We start from the raw sequence: 16974 nt of genomic DNA on the forward strand, positions 1-16974 counted from the left end.
GATTTCTGTCAGTGGCACAATCCTCTGCCATCCTTGAGGTCAGCCCCACACTAATCCTCAAATACAACCGATTGAAACTGTATAGTGCCTGGGCAGGTTCCTACCTGCCCAGGCACTCCCCAAAATTCAGGCATTGCTCCGTCTTGGAGTAAACCTACAGAAAATGGCTACCGACCACAAATATCGTCACATACTCCTCGAGTGGACTGCATCTGTTGAACTGGGATAAATCCCTCCAAACTGGGTTACGACGTTCAATTCCTCTTTATATTTTCCTATTAATATAATTTCATTTTTACATGTTTAATTTTGTGTAACTCAATTTCCCATGTAACTGTAATTTTTTACCAATTTAATCACATATATAATGTAAAACTCCTGGCCATGTCGCCGTGATGAGAATTATTGTTCCTAGTACATGTACCGTATTTAGCAGCAATAAAGAAGTTTATTTTAAGATCGCCCCTTAACAATCCGCTTTGTAACTGCATTCCTGTCTAGATGGTCCTGCATTATAAACCGATCGACAGTATGAACAGTGGATCATTATAATTTTTTAATGACGAACAATTGAATCGTTAGGTCAGTAACACAATGGTATTAACTTAGTATGGGTTTGAATTGAATTCTTTAACATGTCCTTCGCTACAATAAAAAAAAAAGTTGTACTATTTCTTTTAAATTGGAACTATGTCGCGCTCTCTAGTCCATTTTATTGTTATTTTTAATAAAGACTGTCCATGAGCTATACAAATTCACTCATCCGTTGGAGGAGTAATTCTTTTATTAGTAATGTTTCTCTTCGCCATCTAGTGGATAGATGTGGAAGTCATTGAATATTGTTTTCTGTCATACGTGCGTGGGAAATGGGACGACTTCTCACCTATATTGATGTTGGGATAACATGAATTTGCTTGGCGATATGGTTGTGTTTATATTCCTCTTTAGAGGAAAATCCCCCCAAAGCACTTTTTCTGTATTGAGGTTCTCTTAAGTATGAAAACCGCAATGAAGTTATAGCTGGTGAAAAGTTAATCTCATTAGTAGACGATGCATTCACCTACATGTTCCAAGGCATTGACACCTTCGGTTTTGCCATGGGATAATTTTTCTCAGTGGGTTTATTGCATTTGTGTAGTAACGTTTGATTTAGAACTTGGACAGGCAATAGAGGTAAGAATATAAACTTATAAAGGTGCCCTCTTTCTAGGCCTGATACATATATTTAAAACGCAATCGGGAATATTTTATTGTCTGAGCTTGTGGCTATAATTGGAGTGGTATTAGTTGAATGTAATAAAAAATAAAAAAAACAAGAAATAAAAAGAGTGACTTTCGTTGTATAGGGAAACAGTTATGTTATTTTTTAATTTAAATTTTATTTTAATAGATTAATTTTAGTAAGTAAGTGTTTACCCTAAATATTGTAAATCAACGTGTAAATGTATGTTCAGTGAAGAATGAATGAATGCTCGAGGCCAGTCGTATCGTCAAGGCCGTTTTGTTATCTGTGAAGGAAAAGTGAGGAATTAGGTTTGGTGTTTACCCCCCACCAACATACATCACCACAAAAAAAAAGTTACTCTTCTTTATCTGTATTTACAGTTGACTGGAAAATGCAAACTATTTGGCCTTGAGTTTTTTACGTTAATTATGAATGTACGAAAGAAGAAAATAAGCGTTAACTTTTTTTTTTTGATTTTTAGGGTTAGTAATAGTTTTAGTCAAAAGTTTGTAGCAGTGGTAATTTTACTGATGAGAGTTTGCTGCCAAGTTAAAAATGAAAAGCAAGTATTCAAGACACTGTATTGCAGTGTAATTCACGTGATACCAGGCCAGATGGCATTACATGTTTTGTTTAAATTTAACATGTGGCTGTGAGACTTTTAATACGTAATCACATCCACCTGTATAGTTCGGGATTTCCTTGTTATCTTTTATCTCAAAGATAAACTTTTGAATCTGATTAACAGTTTTCAGTTAAAAACGGTTTGGTGCCTCATAAGAACACATGAAACTTAAATTGCACATAACTTTGAAGGTTCACTTGTAATTAGAGACTGGAGGATTCCTCCATGGAACTCTTGAGCGGATGCCTTTTCAGACCTAATAATATTAGCTCAGCCATTTTTGATTAGCTAGTTGAGAGACTAGTCTTCATTTAATGTTGTTATATGTGTATATTTCACCTCAAAGAAAAAATTTAGAAATTTAAAAAAGATTCTCAAAGAAGTCCTGTGCATCAAAAAAAAAAAAAAAAAAAACTAGGCTTTCTCTTTCATTCACAGCAGTAATTTTCTCCCAAACAACTGCTAACTGTTTAGAAGAAAATAACTGTGTGCAAATCACAAATCTATCCTATTGTGGAATATTGTTCCCATATCTTGGTTAGTACTACTAGAACTGCACTGAGACTCTCAGATGTTATTCAAAAAAAGAAAGAGAGCAATCACGTGAATTAATGAGTCTTCTTTTGCAAACTTTCTCTGCTCCCTATCACATAGATATTCAATTTTTGCTGCATACCTTTTCTACAGATATTTTCACATTCTTCTGAATTAGTATCTGTAATTCCACCTCTTTCTTCTAAACCAGTTGGAACATCTATTGGACTCTAAATGGGTGTTGACACTCTGACAGCATATATTCACAGTTGAGCTCCATATTGCCGACCGGGCTAGCCGAGTGGGTAAAGTACCTGCCCGGCAACCCAAAGGTCGCGGGTTCGATTCCCGCCTCGGGCTTGGATCAAAGTACTGCAAAAACCTTGGGAGGTGCAATATGGCCACAGAAGCCGATACGCCAACAACTACCAAATCAAAAAAAAAAAAAAAAAAAAAAGCCCCATATTTGCCAAACTAACCTTTATTAAGTAAAAATTCATATGTATTACCTGCATTAAATATTTCCCAAGTATACATCATTATACCTTGGGCTTAGTTCAACTTAGAAACAAATACCATTATCCAAGGTTCTGCCTAAGCTGATAATTTCTTTCTAAATTGCATAGCATCACCTGAAAAGATTAACCCGCTATACATTTAAAACTCGAAGATGCTATTAGAACAACTTCTGAAGCTGACTGGCTTCTCGTCAGATGAAACGTGCTTGTTTTGAAGCCTACTGACTTTTCATCAGCCAGTGGATGGCCTCTGTTAACAAATGTGTGCTGAACTGTGAATAATGTATTTATTTCTTGATTGAACATAAGATCAAATACTTGGCCTTGGTCTTCAGCAGGAACAGACTGTCTCCATGACTGAAATGAAATGCAGCTAACACATACAGTTTTGATTTTATTTCAATTACTGCATTGAAATGCCCTTGCAGCCTATAGCATTGTACTAACCTTTATCTTTATTCTGTTATCTCTCATACTTCTGGTTTTTCAGAGAAACTTTCCTTCCATATGTATTTCCTGAATATTACAATTTATGAAATTCAAGTCAGCCATCAACAAGTATTTTCTGTTCTTAACCCTCAATCCATGTATGGTGCTGTACATTATGACAACGCTTTGTTTGGCATTACCAACACACACCCGCACACACACTGTGATTCAAACAAAGAATTAAACAGTTTCAAAAAATAACAGACATGAAAATTGGCATTTGTTATTGTTGGTTACATTACATACACAAATTGACAGAGAATCTGAGGTTCCTAAGAATCCTGCAGGCTCTCAATATAAGTCCATGAGTCATCCAGCAGATATCAGTTCTGTATCCCATTATTTCTCAAACCTTTGCCAATATGCCAGGGGTAACTGATTATAATTAAACATGCATTTCCTATAAAAAAAAAAAAAAAAAATCTTGATTTCTAGGATCAGTCTCCTAAATTGAGAGGAAACATGACAATATGTAGTTCCTTTGGTACAGAGGAGTGGTCTTACCAAGAAAGGCTTCACTTCTGCAAATTGCAGATCTGGTGACTAGCCACCTGAAAAGTAATCTGATTGAGGTGTTTAAGGCTTTGAATGGTTTGAGCAAGCTCAATGGTGGGATTCTTCCTCTTACTCAGATTATACGCATGAGGGGACGTAAATTCAAGTTGAGAAAGAATGGTTGAAGAACAGGTCTGCAGAAGTTTGCCTTTAGCTGGAGCAAACTTCCATCTGTTTTTGTGGAAGTTGATAGCTTAAATAAATTCAAGGAAGAACTAGACAAAGTATTGGAGGCAATGGGTAGATGAAATTGAAAATTTTTTGGCTGTATAAGCTTGCTTTCTTCCATCATATGCCACTGCTAATGTTCTGTTTCTTTAGTAAACCGTATGGAAGCAGTAATTAATTAGAAAGGTTATGTTTTTGAATTCTGTTGTAAAGAGTAGGCCAAGTGAATGCTAAATAAATATAATTACCATTATTGCTCACCTGCAGATTATTGTTAACCCAAACAGAGATTAAAAAAAATAATAAAAGGAAAATAAAAACACAATATTAAAATGAATACAAGAAAAACAAAAGTTATTAAAATAAAACTTACCACTTTCAACTGAAGGAATCAAAAGTACCATGTTTCCATATGTAGCATTAGACAGAAATGAGCATATCAGAGGGACATTAGCAACATCAACTCAAGGAGAGACTTCTTCTTTACTGTCCCTCTGGTATATGACAATGTCTCATAGATATACAGTAGACGTTGAAATAATGGCACCCAAAATAACGGAACATTCGAGCTAATGTTCCATTATTTTGGGTTCCGTTATCCCCATCTCTTCCATCTCTACCAGACATCTGCAAGGCAATCTGATTGAGGTGTTTAAGGCTTTGAATGGACTTAGTAAGCTCGGTGCTGATGGCATTCTTCCTTTTGCTAACACCACACACTTGATAGGGCATAAATTCAAGTTAGCATTAGCAGTGGCAAATATACAGCATCAGCCAAAAAAAAAAAAAGGAAAATAAATGACACCTTCCATTTCACCTATTCATTTCCTCCAATAGTTTGTCCAGTTCTTCCTTGAATTTATTTAAGCTATCAACTTCCACAACAGATAGAAATTTGTTCCAGCCAATTTGCCTTTAACCCACTGGTTAAAGGCAAACTTCTGCACATCTGTTCTGCAACTATCCTTCCTCAATTTGAATTTGTGATCTCTCATGTGTGTGGTCTGAGCAAGAGGAAGAATCCCATCAGCATTGAGCTTGCTCAATCCATTCAAAGCCTTAAACACCTCAATCAGATCACCTCACAGGTTCTTAGTCTCCAGATGCTACAGTTTGCAGAACTGAGTTGCCTTTCTTGTTAAGAATACTCCTTTGTTCCACTCACCACTCTTGTTGCCCTTCTCTGTACTCTTTCCAGCATCTCTACATCCTTCCTAAAGTGTGATCTGAATATTGCCTTATACAAAGGGATAATCATCTCCTTATCCTGGGTGGGCAGGAGCAACAGTGTGTAGCACACGCTTCTTGATTAGACCGTGGTTCGAGCCCGCGACCACCAAATACGGAGGATGCAGAAAGGTCAGGGAATGACCACCGTATATCCCCGGAGCAATATGGCCTTAGTTGCTAATGCTCCTAAAAACCAAATAACAAAATAACCTTAACCCTACTAGCAAAATTCCTGTATATCATTGACAAAACCCCATGCGCTATCCTGGCAGCCTGTCTGCATTGCTCAGAAAACTTCATATCTGACTGCACAATTACCCCGAGGTATTTTTTATTTACTACTTTCCTGAGTGTTGTAAAAACAGTTGGTATGTTACTCTGGGGTTACTTCTACCATATGCAATAATTTGTATTTATTGATGTTAAATTTCAATTTCCATTTCTCAGCCCATTTGCCTAACTTTTCTAGATCCTGTTACAGTAGCATACTGTCATTAACCACCCTGCCAACCTTTGTATCATCTGCAAAGTTGGACATTAAGCCTGTTATACCTTGATCAATATCATTGATAAATATAGAAAACAACAGTGGGCCCAACACTGAATTCTAGGGGAATCCACTAATAACATTAGAAGAACAATGTCCATTGATTACCACTCTCTGTCTTCTCCCACTCAACCAGCCCTTTATCCACAGCAGGAACTTGCCTTTAAAACCACACTGATCCAATTTGTACAGCAGTCTTTTATGTGCAACAGTATCAAAAGCTTTCCTGAAAATCCAAGTATAAGATATCAAAATTATTTGTTGCATCCAGTTTCCTTGTGACCACATTGTAGTATCCAATCAAATTGGTAAAACAAGATTTCCTCTTAACAAACCCATGCTGTTTCTGAAGTATAATTGCAGCCTTGTATTGATTCTGCATTACTTAATTTACCAGTGACCCCATTATTTTTCCAGGAACAAAAGTTAAACTAACAGGTGTGTAATTATTTGTGTGACCATTAAATCTCCCTTTGTGAATTGGAGATACATTTGGACATTCCAGTTCACAGGGACCTCCCCTGAATCCAAGGATGCTCTTATGATTGTGTTTGAGGGTTGGCTTACTTCCTTTACTGCCTCCGTTAATATAATTGGATAGATCCTATCCACCCCAGGTGCCTTTCTTATAACTTCTTCCATCCCTGGAACAGACTTCCATCCCTTGTCGTGGAAGTTGATAGCCTAAATAAGTTTAAGGCTCAGCTGGACAGGTATTTCAAATGAACAGAGGGGTGAAGTGGAAGTGGTTTTTTTTTTTTTTTGGCTGATGCTGCATAAGCTTGCTTTCTTGCATCAAATGCCTCTACTAATGCTAATGCTAACTTCAAAAATTTCTCTTCCACTTTCCTCTCAGTTATTACAAAATTGTTTAGTTCAATGTTAGAGTTTGATATACTTCAAGCATCCTCTTTCCTAAAGAATTCCTCATGTGTGAATGTACTTGCAAAATACTCATTCAGTTTTTCAGAAACCTGAGCTGGATCATCAACAGCCAAACTATTGGTAATTTAGGAAGGGTGCAGGATTGCTGTGTGGAGGTTTGCCTTCAGCCAGTGGGTGGTTGATTGTTGAATCAAATTTCCAGCAGTTGTTATGGATGCTTGTATTTCGAATAAATTCAAGGAAGAACTAGAAAATTATTGGAGGGGATGGAGACAGGTGATGTTGGAGGTGTTTTTTTTTGGTTGATGCTTTTAAGCTTGCTTTCATGCATCATATGCTACTTATAATAATAATTATTTAAATTGAGTAATGTAACATTGAGCAAGATCTGTACTGTAGTTTTTATTTATACTTGTGATCAAGTAAAATGTTTTGCCTCACATTGTCCATTGTTTTTCAGAAGTATCTATGAATGTAAATTGGATAGTTGCTGTCTATCCATGATAAATTAATATTCAAAAATCAGAGTTGTTAGTGGAATCAGTTTGGCAGCCAAATAAGAAAATCAATTTATTTGGACATTAAAAAAGGGGGAAAAAATTAAGAAATCAAAATTAACCAAACTGTTCAATCCCCATTTTTTTAGATAATTGTTGTACATTGATATAGGACAATTGTTTTACATATATGACAATGATATTGGTTATGTATCAGTACTAGAAAGATTAAAGTTTTATCAGAAAATAATACTTTAAAATATTATGCAAAAAAAAAGAAGAAAAAAAAAAGATGTATTTATTTGAACTGTGGAATGGCCACACAGTGCACCTCTTTTATATATGCAGTGAGGAGAACCTAATAATTTTAATTTGGGGATCAATGATCAAGATATGGTGCTTTATTCAGTATAATACTGAAAACTATCAAAAAATATGAGTGGAAAATAATTTTTTTTTCACAAGTTCATTTTTTAGAATAAAAAAATGCTACTTTTTCTTCTACTATTTAAAAAAAATAATGATATAAGTTTGTATATTTCTATTTAACTAGAATCCTAAATATTGAAAGAAAAAAATTCCAGTGGAAAACTTATTCAAAAACTGCACTCTTATTTCCATAAATTTACATGTGTTATCCATTGTTGCATGCCTGAGTGGCAAATTCATGTAGTACGCCAAGGTGACTTTATATCAGTACAATGGCCTGCATTTGATGTGTTATTGCTTAGTCTCACATTGATCTCATTCAGTGAAAACAGGTTTTTAAATTATCTCCCCCCTGCTTTCTTCAGTTAAGAAATACAATTTCTCAAGTAAGTGGTTAATATTTCTGACTGTCTGTATATACTCTACTACTTTCTATTAAGAAGGCACAGTAGTGTATGTACCTTAAATGTTTGTTGTTATTCTTAGATTGGTAAATGTGTATAAGTTAATAGCATCTGTCATATTATAAGTGTTATAATGCATAAAATGTAATAAGTGAATTTTACACTTTTCATAGCTGATTTCATATCTTCTAATTATGATTTTTAATTTTTTTTTTGTTTGTATACATTTTTTTCTCCTTACAGAAAAATCAAGTGATGCTTATTTATAACAATCATCAATAAATATTTTTTAACATTATATAATGACGTAGTTGACATTTCTTGTTTATGTCATGATATTGCTATAATCTGTTCTAGATATTCATGGAAACAAATGGCTGGTATTTGGCATAATTCTATACAGTTTGAGACATTTTATTGATATTTGTTTTCCCCTACTTCCTTCCAACGGTATAGCATATATGTAGTGAACCGATGCAACACTGGATGCCAAACCAGAGGGGTATCCCCCAACATTTTTATCTTGAACTCATTAAAGAGCACAGACAAAAGTGGGATGCTTCATTTGTCATACTTTCAGAAGGCCCCACTCTGTTTACAACATGCCTTAAGATTCAATTGATTGCTTCAAGTGGGTTTCCCAATATTACTTCACTGTTTGTGTTCCTTATAATCACATTTCTCAGAAAGTCTGTGACTTTGTTTTTTTTTTCCTGGACTACAGAGTTGAAAATTTCATTTGATGGTCTCACAAATGGTTATGAATCTGAAGCCCAGTACAAAACTTGATTTTACACTGGAGCTATGTTACTATGGTTTAGCTGTGCTACTGTTTACCCCCATGTTGTAATTTGTTCTTAAGGATAAAAAGTTTAATATACATGTTATATTTAATCTGCAAAAAGTTCAATCCTTAAAAAAAATTTCTTCAGGTTGGACATCAAACCAGGCTTCCAACAGTTGCCTTTGTCATCTTTAAAATGAGTTCCATGAAGATGAGACTTTGGGTTTCTGAACAAATTGTAGTCACTTGGGAGCCATATCTGGACTCAGTGGGGGTGGCCTTAATTTTTGAAATTCACATTCATGAAGCCTGTTCTTCCTGAGCTTTGTGCACAGGTGCAATGTCATGGAGAAGCAAAACCCAATGACCCAACTTTCCTCATCTTTTTTCCTGAATTGCTGCTTTTAAATTTGGTGTAAAGTTGGCATATTATTTCCCTCTTACTGTAGTTTTAGGTGCAAGGTAATTAATTAACAACACTTCAGGTGATGGTTGGGTTTAAAACTTTTTCGAGGTTGGAGATCCCTTGTGCTTCCACTGCATGCTTTCTAATTTAGATTTAGGATCATAAATATGTAGCCAAGTTTCATCGCCTGTTACTAAATGGGATAAAAATCTATTTGGATTAACAACAATAACTATATTTAACAATATTTAAAACTTTAAGGTTCATTTTATGTATATTTAAGAAGTTTCTGACCACAAAATTCTTCTGTTTTGTATGTATAACTTCATTTTTCTTGTTTTTGCTGCTGCTGATTAAACTGAGGTTTTGGAATTGTTTTTGTATTTTTAGAACTGCACCTAGGCTGGGGGGTGATCTGCTATGGTGGAATCATCTTATTGTTATTACAGATTATCTTAAGATTAAGTAACGTGTTTTAAGTTTATCAAAGTTCATTATATACATATATAGATATAACTGATATTAAGTATAAAATTAAAACATATGCCAATAGTATGGCAAACTGTTCAGTGAAAATTTAAACATAATAGTTAAATTGACATAAAGGTTAAATCAACAGGGAGGGGAAAGCAAAAATAACAAGACTAAAATTGTAGCCAAAAATCTCCGAATAATTTAGAAATTCAATTAAAAATAATTCCATTTAAAATTAAAGCCAATTATATAGAATTTAGTGGTGCCCCCCTGTAAGGTGCCAGTTACAAAATACATGAAATATCACCAATAGAGATTAAACAAACTATGAAAATAAAACAAAGTAACAAAAATAGACTGACCATTATGCCCCATATCAACAGAGGACCACGAGGCCAATAATGGTCATGGAATCGCTGCATTTCAATTGATAGACAAATCAAATCGTCACAAAGGCGAACCGATCGAAGAACCAAACCACCCTTCTATCCTCCATTCGAACCGCCAATGCAGAGGATTTCAATACCAGTGGTCCTTATGCAGCGAAAAATAAACTCCAGAGCAGAGCCACACCACTGACATAACGTAAGCTTAACCAGCTTATATAGACAGAAAAGTAAAAGGATAAAAGGATATAGATGGCGGTATAGGTGCAGCATTAGCACGTCAAACTCACTACTACCACCTGATATACATATATTTGAATAATGACAGTTAAAAAAATTTTATTTTCCTAATTATGTCTTTATTTTCATAATTTTCCTAACTGTGTCATTATTCAGGCACACAAACACGCACACTGGTGTTCAAAGAAAGTGCATCACCTAGGAATTTCACATTTCTAACCCTTTTTTGTGATGGTATATTATATTAATGACTAGCATCACAAATAAACAAAAGATATTTACCTTATTTATTAATAGATAAGGCAAAGTAATAGTTAAGTGCTAAGTAAAATTTGACAGGTGCTCTCAAAATATTCCTCCAAAATGAGCATTTGCAACCTTTTATACAACAGTTTTGACAAACACGACAATTATGGCTGAAATATTATCAAAAGCCCTCAATTTGCTTCAGTTTGAAACAAAATGAAAAGTTCACCAGGTGCAAACTAATATTTAGTTGAACCGCCTCTGGCCCTGATCACGGCAGCACACTATCGAGGCATTGACAAGATCAATTTCTGAAAATAATCAACTGATAGTTCGTGGTTCCAAACATGAATTATGAAGTTCACGAAGGGTCTTTGGTTTCTTAATGGCAACTGCAGATTCCACACGATGCCAACAGTTCTCTATAGAATTCAGGTCTAGGCTGTTTCCTGGCCAGCTAACAGTTGTAATGGACCATTCGTCCAACCATTTTTTCACCTGTAACAAATGTAAACACATTACTATCAAAACTCTAATGCAGAAATGAAGTTAAAGTAACTACAGAAGTGCCTACTTACACTTTTTGCCTGATGACAAGGAGCAGAGTCATCCTGAAAGATGCAGTTACTTGGCAGGTTGAATGATCTCTAATGGTTGGCAGCAATTTGCCTTCTAATATAGCCAGGTATCCATTGGCATTTACGGAACCTTTTATAAACTGCAGGTGACCTACTCCACGATACGAAATGCATCCCCATATCATTTGGCTGGTAGGGGATTGGGGATTTCTTTCTTTTTTTTTTTTTTTTTTTTTATGTAAACCCCAAACACAAAAGGTATTAGAACCTATAGTACTTAGTACTGTGCTTGGGTTGGAGGTTGAGAAGACGACAGAAGATATTTGTTGACATTGGACTTGAACTTCTATAGACTAATTTTCAGGAAATATGTATGAAGGAAGGTTGTTCCAGAAAACGGCAGTTGAATGAATAAATGAGGAAGATGAAAAGTTGGTTCTGTGAGTTTGGAGTTGGACAGTAAATGGATGCTGGCTGGTGGTGGCACGTGTTCGGACTGTAGACACTATTTCACTGTAGACACTATACAGTCTGGATGGTATTCTTTGGAGTTGGACAGTAAATGGATGCTGGCTGGTGGTGGCACGTGTTTGGACTGTAGACACTGTTTTGACACTGTAGAAATTCAACCTGCATGGAGAGCCATGCAGGTTGGATTTCTTCTCATCTGAGAAAATAGCTGACTTCCACTGCTTGGGAATCCATTTGGCATGCTCCTTACACCAAATTAATTGGGCCTTTTTCATATTTTGTGTGGAGGGTCTTCTTCTTAGGATGACGGGCTACAAGTTCATTTCTGAAGAGGCATCTTCTGACTGTTACTGCACTTGCTACCATTCCTGTTTGTTTTTCCCATTCTCTTTTCAGCTCGGACGAAGAAGCTTTACAGTTTTTAAGGCATAAGTGCTTCAAAATGAGGTCCTGTTTTGGTGTAGAGATTTATTTGCATTCAGTTCCCTTTTTCCTATCAGCAGAACCAGTATTCTTCACTTTGAAAAGAAATATACTTACTGTCGACTGATTACAAGACACTCTATAAGCAATATAATGGGAAGACCATCCTTCCTCACGTAAAGCAACAATAGCACTATCTTCGTGGCATCAACTGCATGTAACTAGCCATCCTGCCACAAGCAAGGAATGGGCATCTCCATAGCCAGGTGGGAAGGAGCAGCAGTGCGTAGCGCACGCTTCTTGATTAGACCAGGGTTCGAGCCCGTCACCACCAAATATGGAGGATGCGGAAAGGTCAGGGAATGACTACCGCATATCCCGAAGCAATATGGCCTTAGTTGCTAATGCTCCTAAAAATCAAATAACAAACAAACAAACAAGCAAGCAAGCAAGGAATGAATGACTGGAACTCTTGCAGAGCATGCTTATTTAGCTGAAAGTAACAGTTGATGCAATATTACGTCATCACCTACGCGTGTCAATCTTATCTGATGCAATCTGTTAGAAATATTGCTATATACTTATGTTATTCGGATGAAAATTGCAATTTTAAAGGGTGATGCACTTTCTTTGAACGCCAATGTATATTAGCGGAAAAATATGAGAGAGCTGAATTTTATTATGAGTATAATCAGCAAAACATTTGACCATCACGTATGGGCACGTTAGATTTATTTGACCTGAATTTGCACGTAAATGAAATTGTTAACATTCCTTTTGCCGTGTTGATATGAAAGTATAGTGAGTTTGCGACTTGCTACCCTTTTGGAGAGAAGTTTTGGTTTGAATTCCATTTGAGGCTGGAGGAATTCTTAAAATAGCTCATCATTCTTAAAATAAGGCTGTAGTTAGCTGATCGCAGGTGGAAGGAGCATATTTATCCCACCTCTCCTATGAGTTATTCCAGGTTTTTTAAGCTCACACAACTTGCAAATTATCCTGTGAATGTACATTTATACAAACAATACCAAACACATTTCCTTATTCAATGCACCAAGAAACTTCAACCAACCACAAATCACCATTTTGGCCTTTGGCTGTTACTGAATATAAATAGCAATTAACAGGGGGAAAAACAATTGGAAAGTGTTTTGTTAATGCTGTAATGAGGATTACAGCATCCATCCTTATATTCAGCTAGTGGAAGTGCATTAACCATTATAATGTGGTCTCTTGTTTCCTAAATATGACAGTAATTATGTTATTATTCATAATGACATCTAAAAGTGTATGCATATTGTTATTTAGTTCATAATAAATATAAATAATTTGCATTCTTGATTTCTATTAAGCCCAATAATTTAGCATACTATTAATTTTTAAATAAATGATCTAAAATTAGTATTCTTCTCTTCCTCATTTATTCCTTCAGTTTTTGTTCTTTGGAACAACCTTTCACATGTATTTCTTGTAAATTACAAGCTTATCTACTGGAATTCAAGCAAGCATCTTCTGTCTTCACAATCCTCAACCCATACATGGGTTGAAAGTTGAGATGGAAGATGCCTGTTCATAAAAAAGTGTGTAAAATCTGTATATAAATTTTTAAGGAAAAATTTAATTTTAAAAAAATTGTTACTTATTGCTTAAATTATTCATTTAAAATTGTGTAATTTACAGATATATAGTTTTGTTTTTTCTTTATTTTAATAGATGGTTTATCCTGGTCACATAAGATTGACAGAGAAAGAGGTAAGTTAAAGAAATATGAAATCTAGCAGTATAATTCTTATGATTGTGTAAAAGTACAATATAAAAAAATAATAATAATACTATAAAGTAGATTGCAGATTCTTTTTCCTTGATGTTTATATGAATAATTCAACTAGTTTGTTATGAGCTTGCAAGCTGTATTTTGAACAGACTTAGTCTATCATTTTTGCATAAACAATTTATTTGTTAAATGTCAGATTTTAAAATAAATAAATTTTCTGTTTATACTCTGGGTTTCAGTTTATGCTCCAACCACACAGTCATAGGAGTTCACAAGATCGAAAGAATATGAGAAACAGCACTGTATTTTTATAATATTTAGTTATCAGTTTATTTAATCCATAATTCTTTTCCCTGGAATACCTTTCTCATTTATACAGTATCCATAATATTCTCACTTTATTTCATAATCACTTTTTTTTTGTTTGTTTTTTTATCCTTTTTTGAGTAAAAATTAAGATAAAAACCTTTAAATTCACAGTTGGATTTTATCTCATATCAGGGGCTAGCAACCTTTTGGCACAAAATAAAAAATGCATAGGTATATTTATTATATAGATATAATTGTTACATTTTATTTATCTTGTGATATCAGTTTTATAATTATTTTATTTGTACATGAATGTTGATAGCCATAATATATTTTAGAGACTAGACAGAAAAAAAAAAAAAAAAAAAAAAATGTTGCACTATATTATTAGGAAATGTGTAAATGTGATAAAATCCATTCTGATTCTCAGTTTATTTTTCAAAGGAAAAAAAAACTAATTTCATTCATTTGTATTATTTGATTCTCTGTGTTTTTGCATTTTTGGTTTATCAAAATTCCTAGATGGGTTGCATTTTATCTTATCAGTCAAACACTGTACAGACTACACACAGGCTGCCAGTTGCTGATGCCTGCCATGCTCAAGTGCATCAGTAATATCACGAGCATCATTAAATTCATCTTTGCAATGTGTCATAGTTTATTTCTAAACTGATTGAAACACTCAGTGAGATATATTGCCATCTCATCATATGCATACAAAATTCAAAGTTGGCTAAACTGTTTAAATTAAAAATTTATTTATTTAATGTTGCTTAACATCATGACCTTTGTTTCTTATGAAGCCTTTCAGTTAGATGTCAAGTCCTTTTATAAGATAAGAAAGGTTTTGGTAATGCATAATGGGTTGTATCGTGAATTGTGAGATCTGCCGTTCTGAATATTCATAGAAATCATATGATTTCTTAATTTAGCATTATAAATATTGATTAGGCATATGAAGAATCTGTGAAGTATTGTTTTTTGTTGTTGTCTGCTTAGTTGAGAACTACATAATTAAATTTATGATGAAGGAACTCCAAGGTTTGAAGTATTTTATGCATAGTTGAATATTTAAATTGGAACTTAAGAGAAGAAAACTAAAAATAACATGGAATTTACCTAATGAAACTAAAAATGACTAGTCTGGAGAATAAGTATAGATGTTTGAACCAGATGTCTGGGGAAAAAAATAAAAGAATTTTTTAAAAAAAAAAGCATAAAATCAGTCCAGATGTCAGTCGCATTCATTGTTTTTTATTTTTAACCAGGCAGGAGAAAAAACCTTTAAAGTGTTTCTGTATCATAACAGTAAATAAAGAATATCTCATATTTTTCATGTATTTTGATGGCTATGTTACATACTTTGGATTTTTAAATAAAGATTAATCTTTTAATTCTTACTTTTTTTGTGAGCAGCAGTGCTTTTTTTGGGACAGTACTCAACGGTATGGCGTACCGGCAACTTTATTAACAGTGACGTGTGACATTTGGATGCAATGCACTTCGAAATTTGTAATATTCTGTAAATTTTTTTCACATGTTTACCTACTATTCAAATAAGCTTAAAATTATTTAACTACATTTGCATTTTTTACTGTCTATTTTTAAGATATTTTCTATATAAAACCGTATAGCCATTTTTATAATTCTAAATTACTCAGCCAGGCCTCTGTTTAACGAAAAGTCCTTTTATAGCGAATTATTTTAAATTCCCCTTGGAAGTTACATTTAAAATAGTTTCCATTGAGCGAAGAAAATTTTCGCATTTCTGGCATAAATGCGAAAATTTCGGCCATATTCAAAAAAATTCAAAGTTAGATTTCTTTAGTGTGTTGCATTTCTGTGCTGCTGCACAAATTAAGAGAGCTAAAGCATTGTACAACTTAGTGGTACCTGGTAAAACCTATACGAGCACTTGTCCACATATGGAGGAGTTGCTTTAGTCAAGAGTGAGCAGATCAAGGTGTATTCCCAGTGGGCTCTGGCCCACCTTCCTTCTACTGCAGTGGTGTCCAACGTTTTCCTGTACAGGGGTCATATTCAAAAAAATTCAAAGTTAGATTTCTTTAGTGTGTTACATTTTCCATATCTTGTTGTATGTGAAAGTAAAATTGAAAATATTCAAACTTTTATTAAGTACAATACATGATTACATCTACTGAACAAAACATTTAATGAGAAAATTTTTTTGATAATTAATAAAATTTAAAATGCTGTTTTAGTTCACTTTCCTCGCGGAAAGTGAACTAAAACAACTAAAACTAAAAGTGAACCTTTCAAGAATTAGAAAAGTGATTTTCTTTCTTTACCCCGTCAAATAATCATCTGTTGTTTCGCGGAAGTGCGTTATCCACATTTTTCCGTAAATTTTCCCCATCTCTGTTTACATGGTCACAGTACCTGATTATCCGAATGACACCGATATTTTGGACAATTTCAAAAGAAAAGAAAAAATTCAAATTTTAGAACTAGTGACAATACCGATGATGAGAGAAGGAAAACGAGAACAACGCAGGTATTAATCCTTCTAAATACGAATGTTGGCATTTGGCAAAAGTGAAGTTAGAAAATTAGAATGAAAGACATGCAATTCATGGATTTCAGGGATACCTAATTGATAAGGTTTCGGAAGAATTGAAGCATTTGATGAACGGTTTGAGTACGATACCAATTTCATAAAATGAATGTGAACGAGGGTTTTCACAAATGAATCTGATCACCAGCCCAACCAGTGCTTCATTGATAACAAAAACAGTTTCTTCAGTACTGTTTCTTAA

General features: G+C 34.3%; 1 protein-coding gene across 1 annotated transcript in view; it reads left to right on the forward strand.

Moving 5' to 3' along the window:
• The first annotated feature begins 874 nt into the window (after nt 1-874).
• Nucleotides 875-16974, forward strand: part of LOC150086309 (protein DENND6B) — a 116688-nt gene continuing 100588 nt past the window's right edge. Inside the window, exons 1-2 of the mRNA XM_090373825.1 lie at nt 875-1173; nt 13828-13866. Coding sequence (XP_090229951.1) covers nt 1051-1173; nt 13828-13866 — 162 coding nt within the window. The 5' untranslated portion in view covers nt 875-1050. The remainder of the gene's footprint in view (nt 1174-13827; nt 13867-16974) is intronic.

Source organism: Mastigoproctus giganteus, chromosome 5 (genome assembly GCF_048544385.1).
Source record: "Mastigoproctus giganteus isolate SK-2022 chromosome 5, ASM4854438v1, whole genome shotgun sequence".
Lineage (NCBI taxonomy): Eukaryota > Metazoa > Arthropoda > Arachnida > Uropygi > Thelyphonidae > Mastigoproctus > Mastigoproctus giganteus.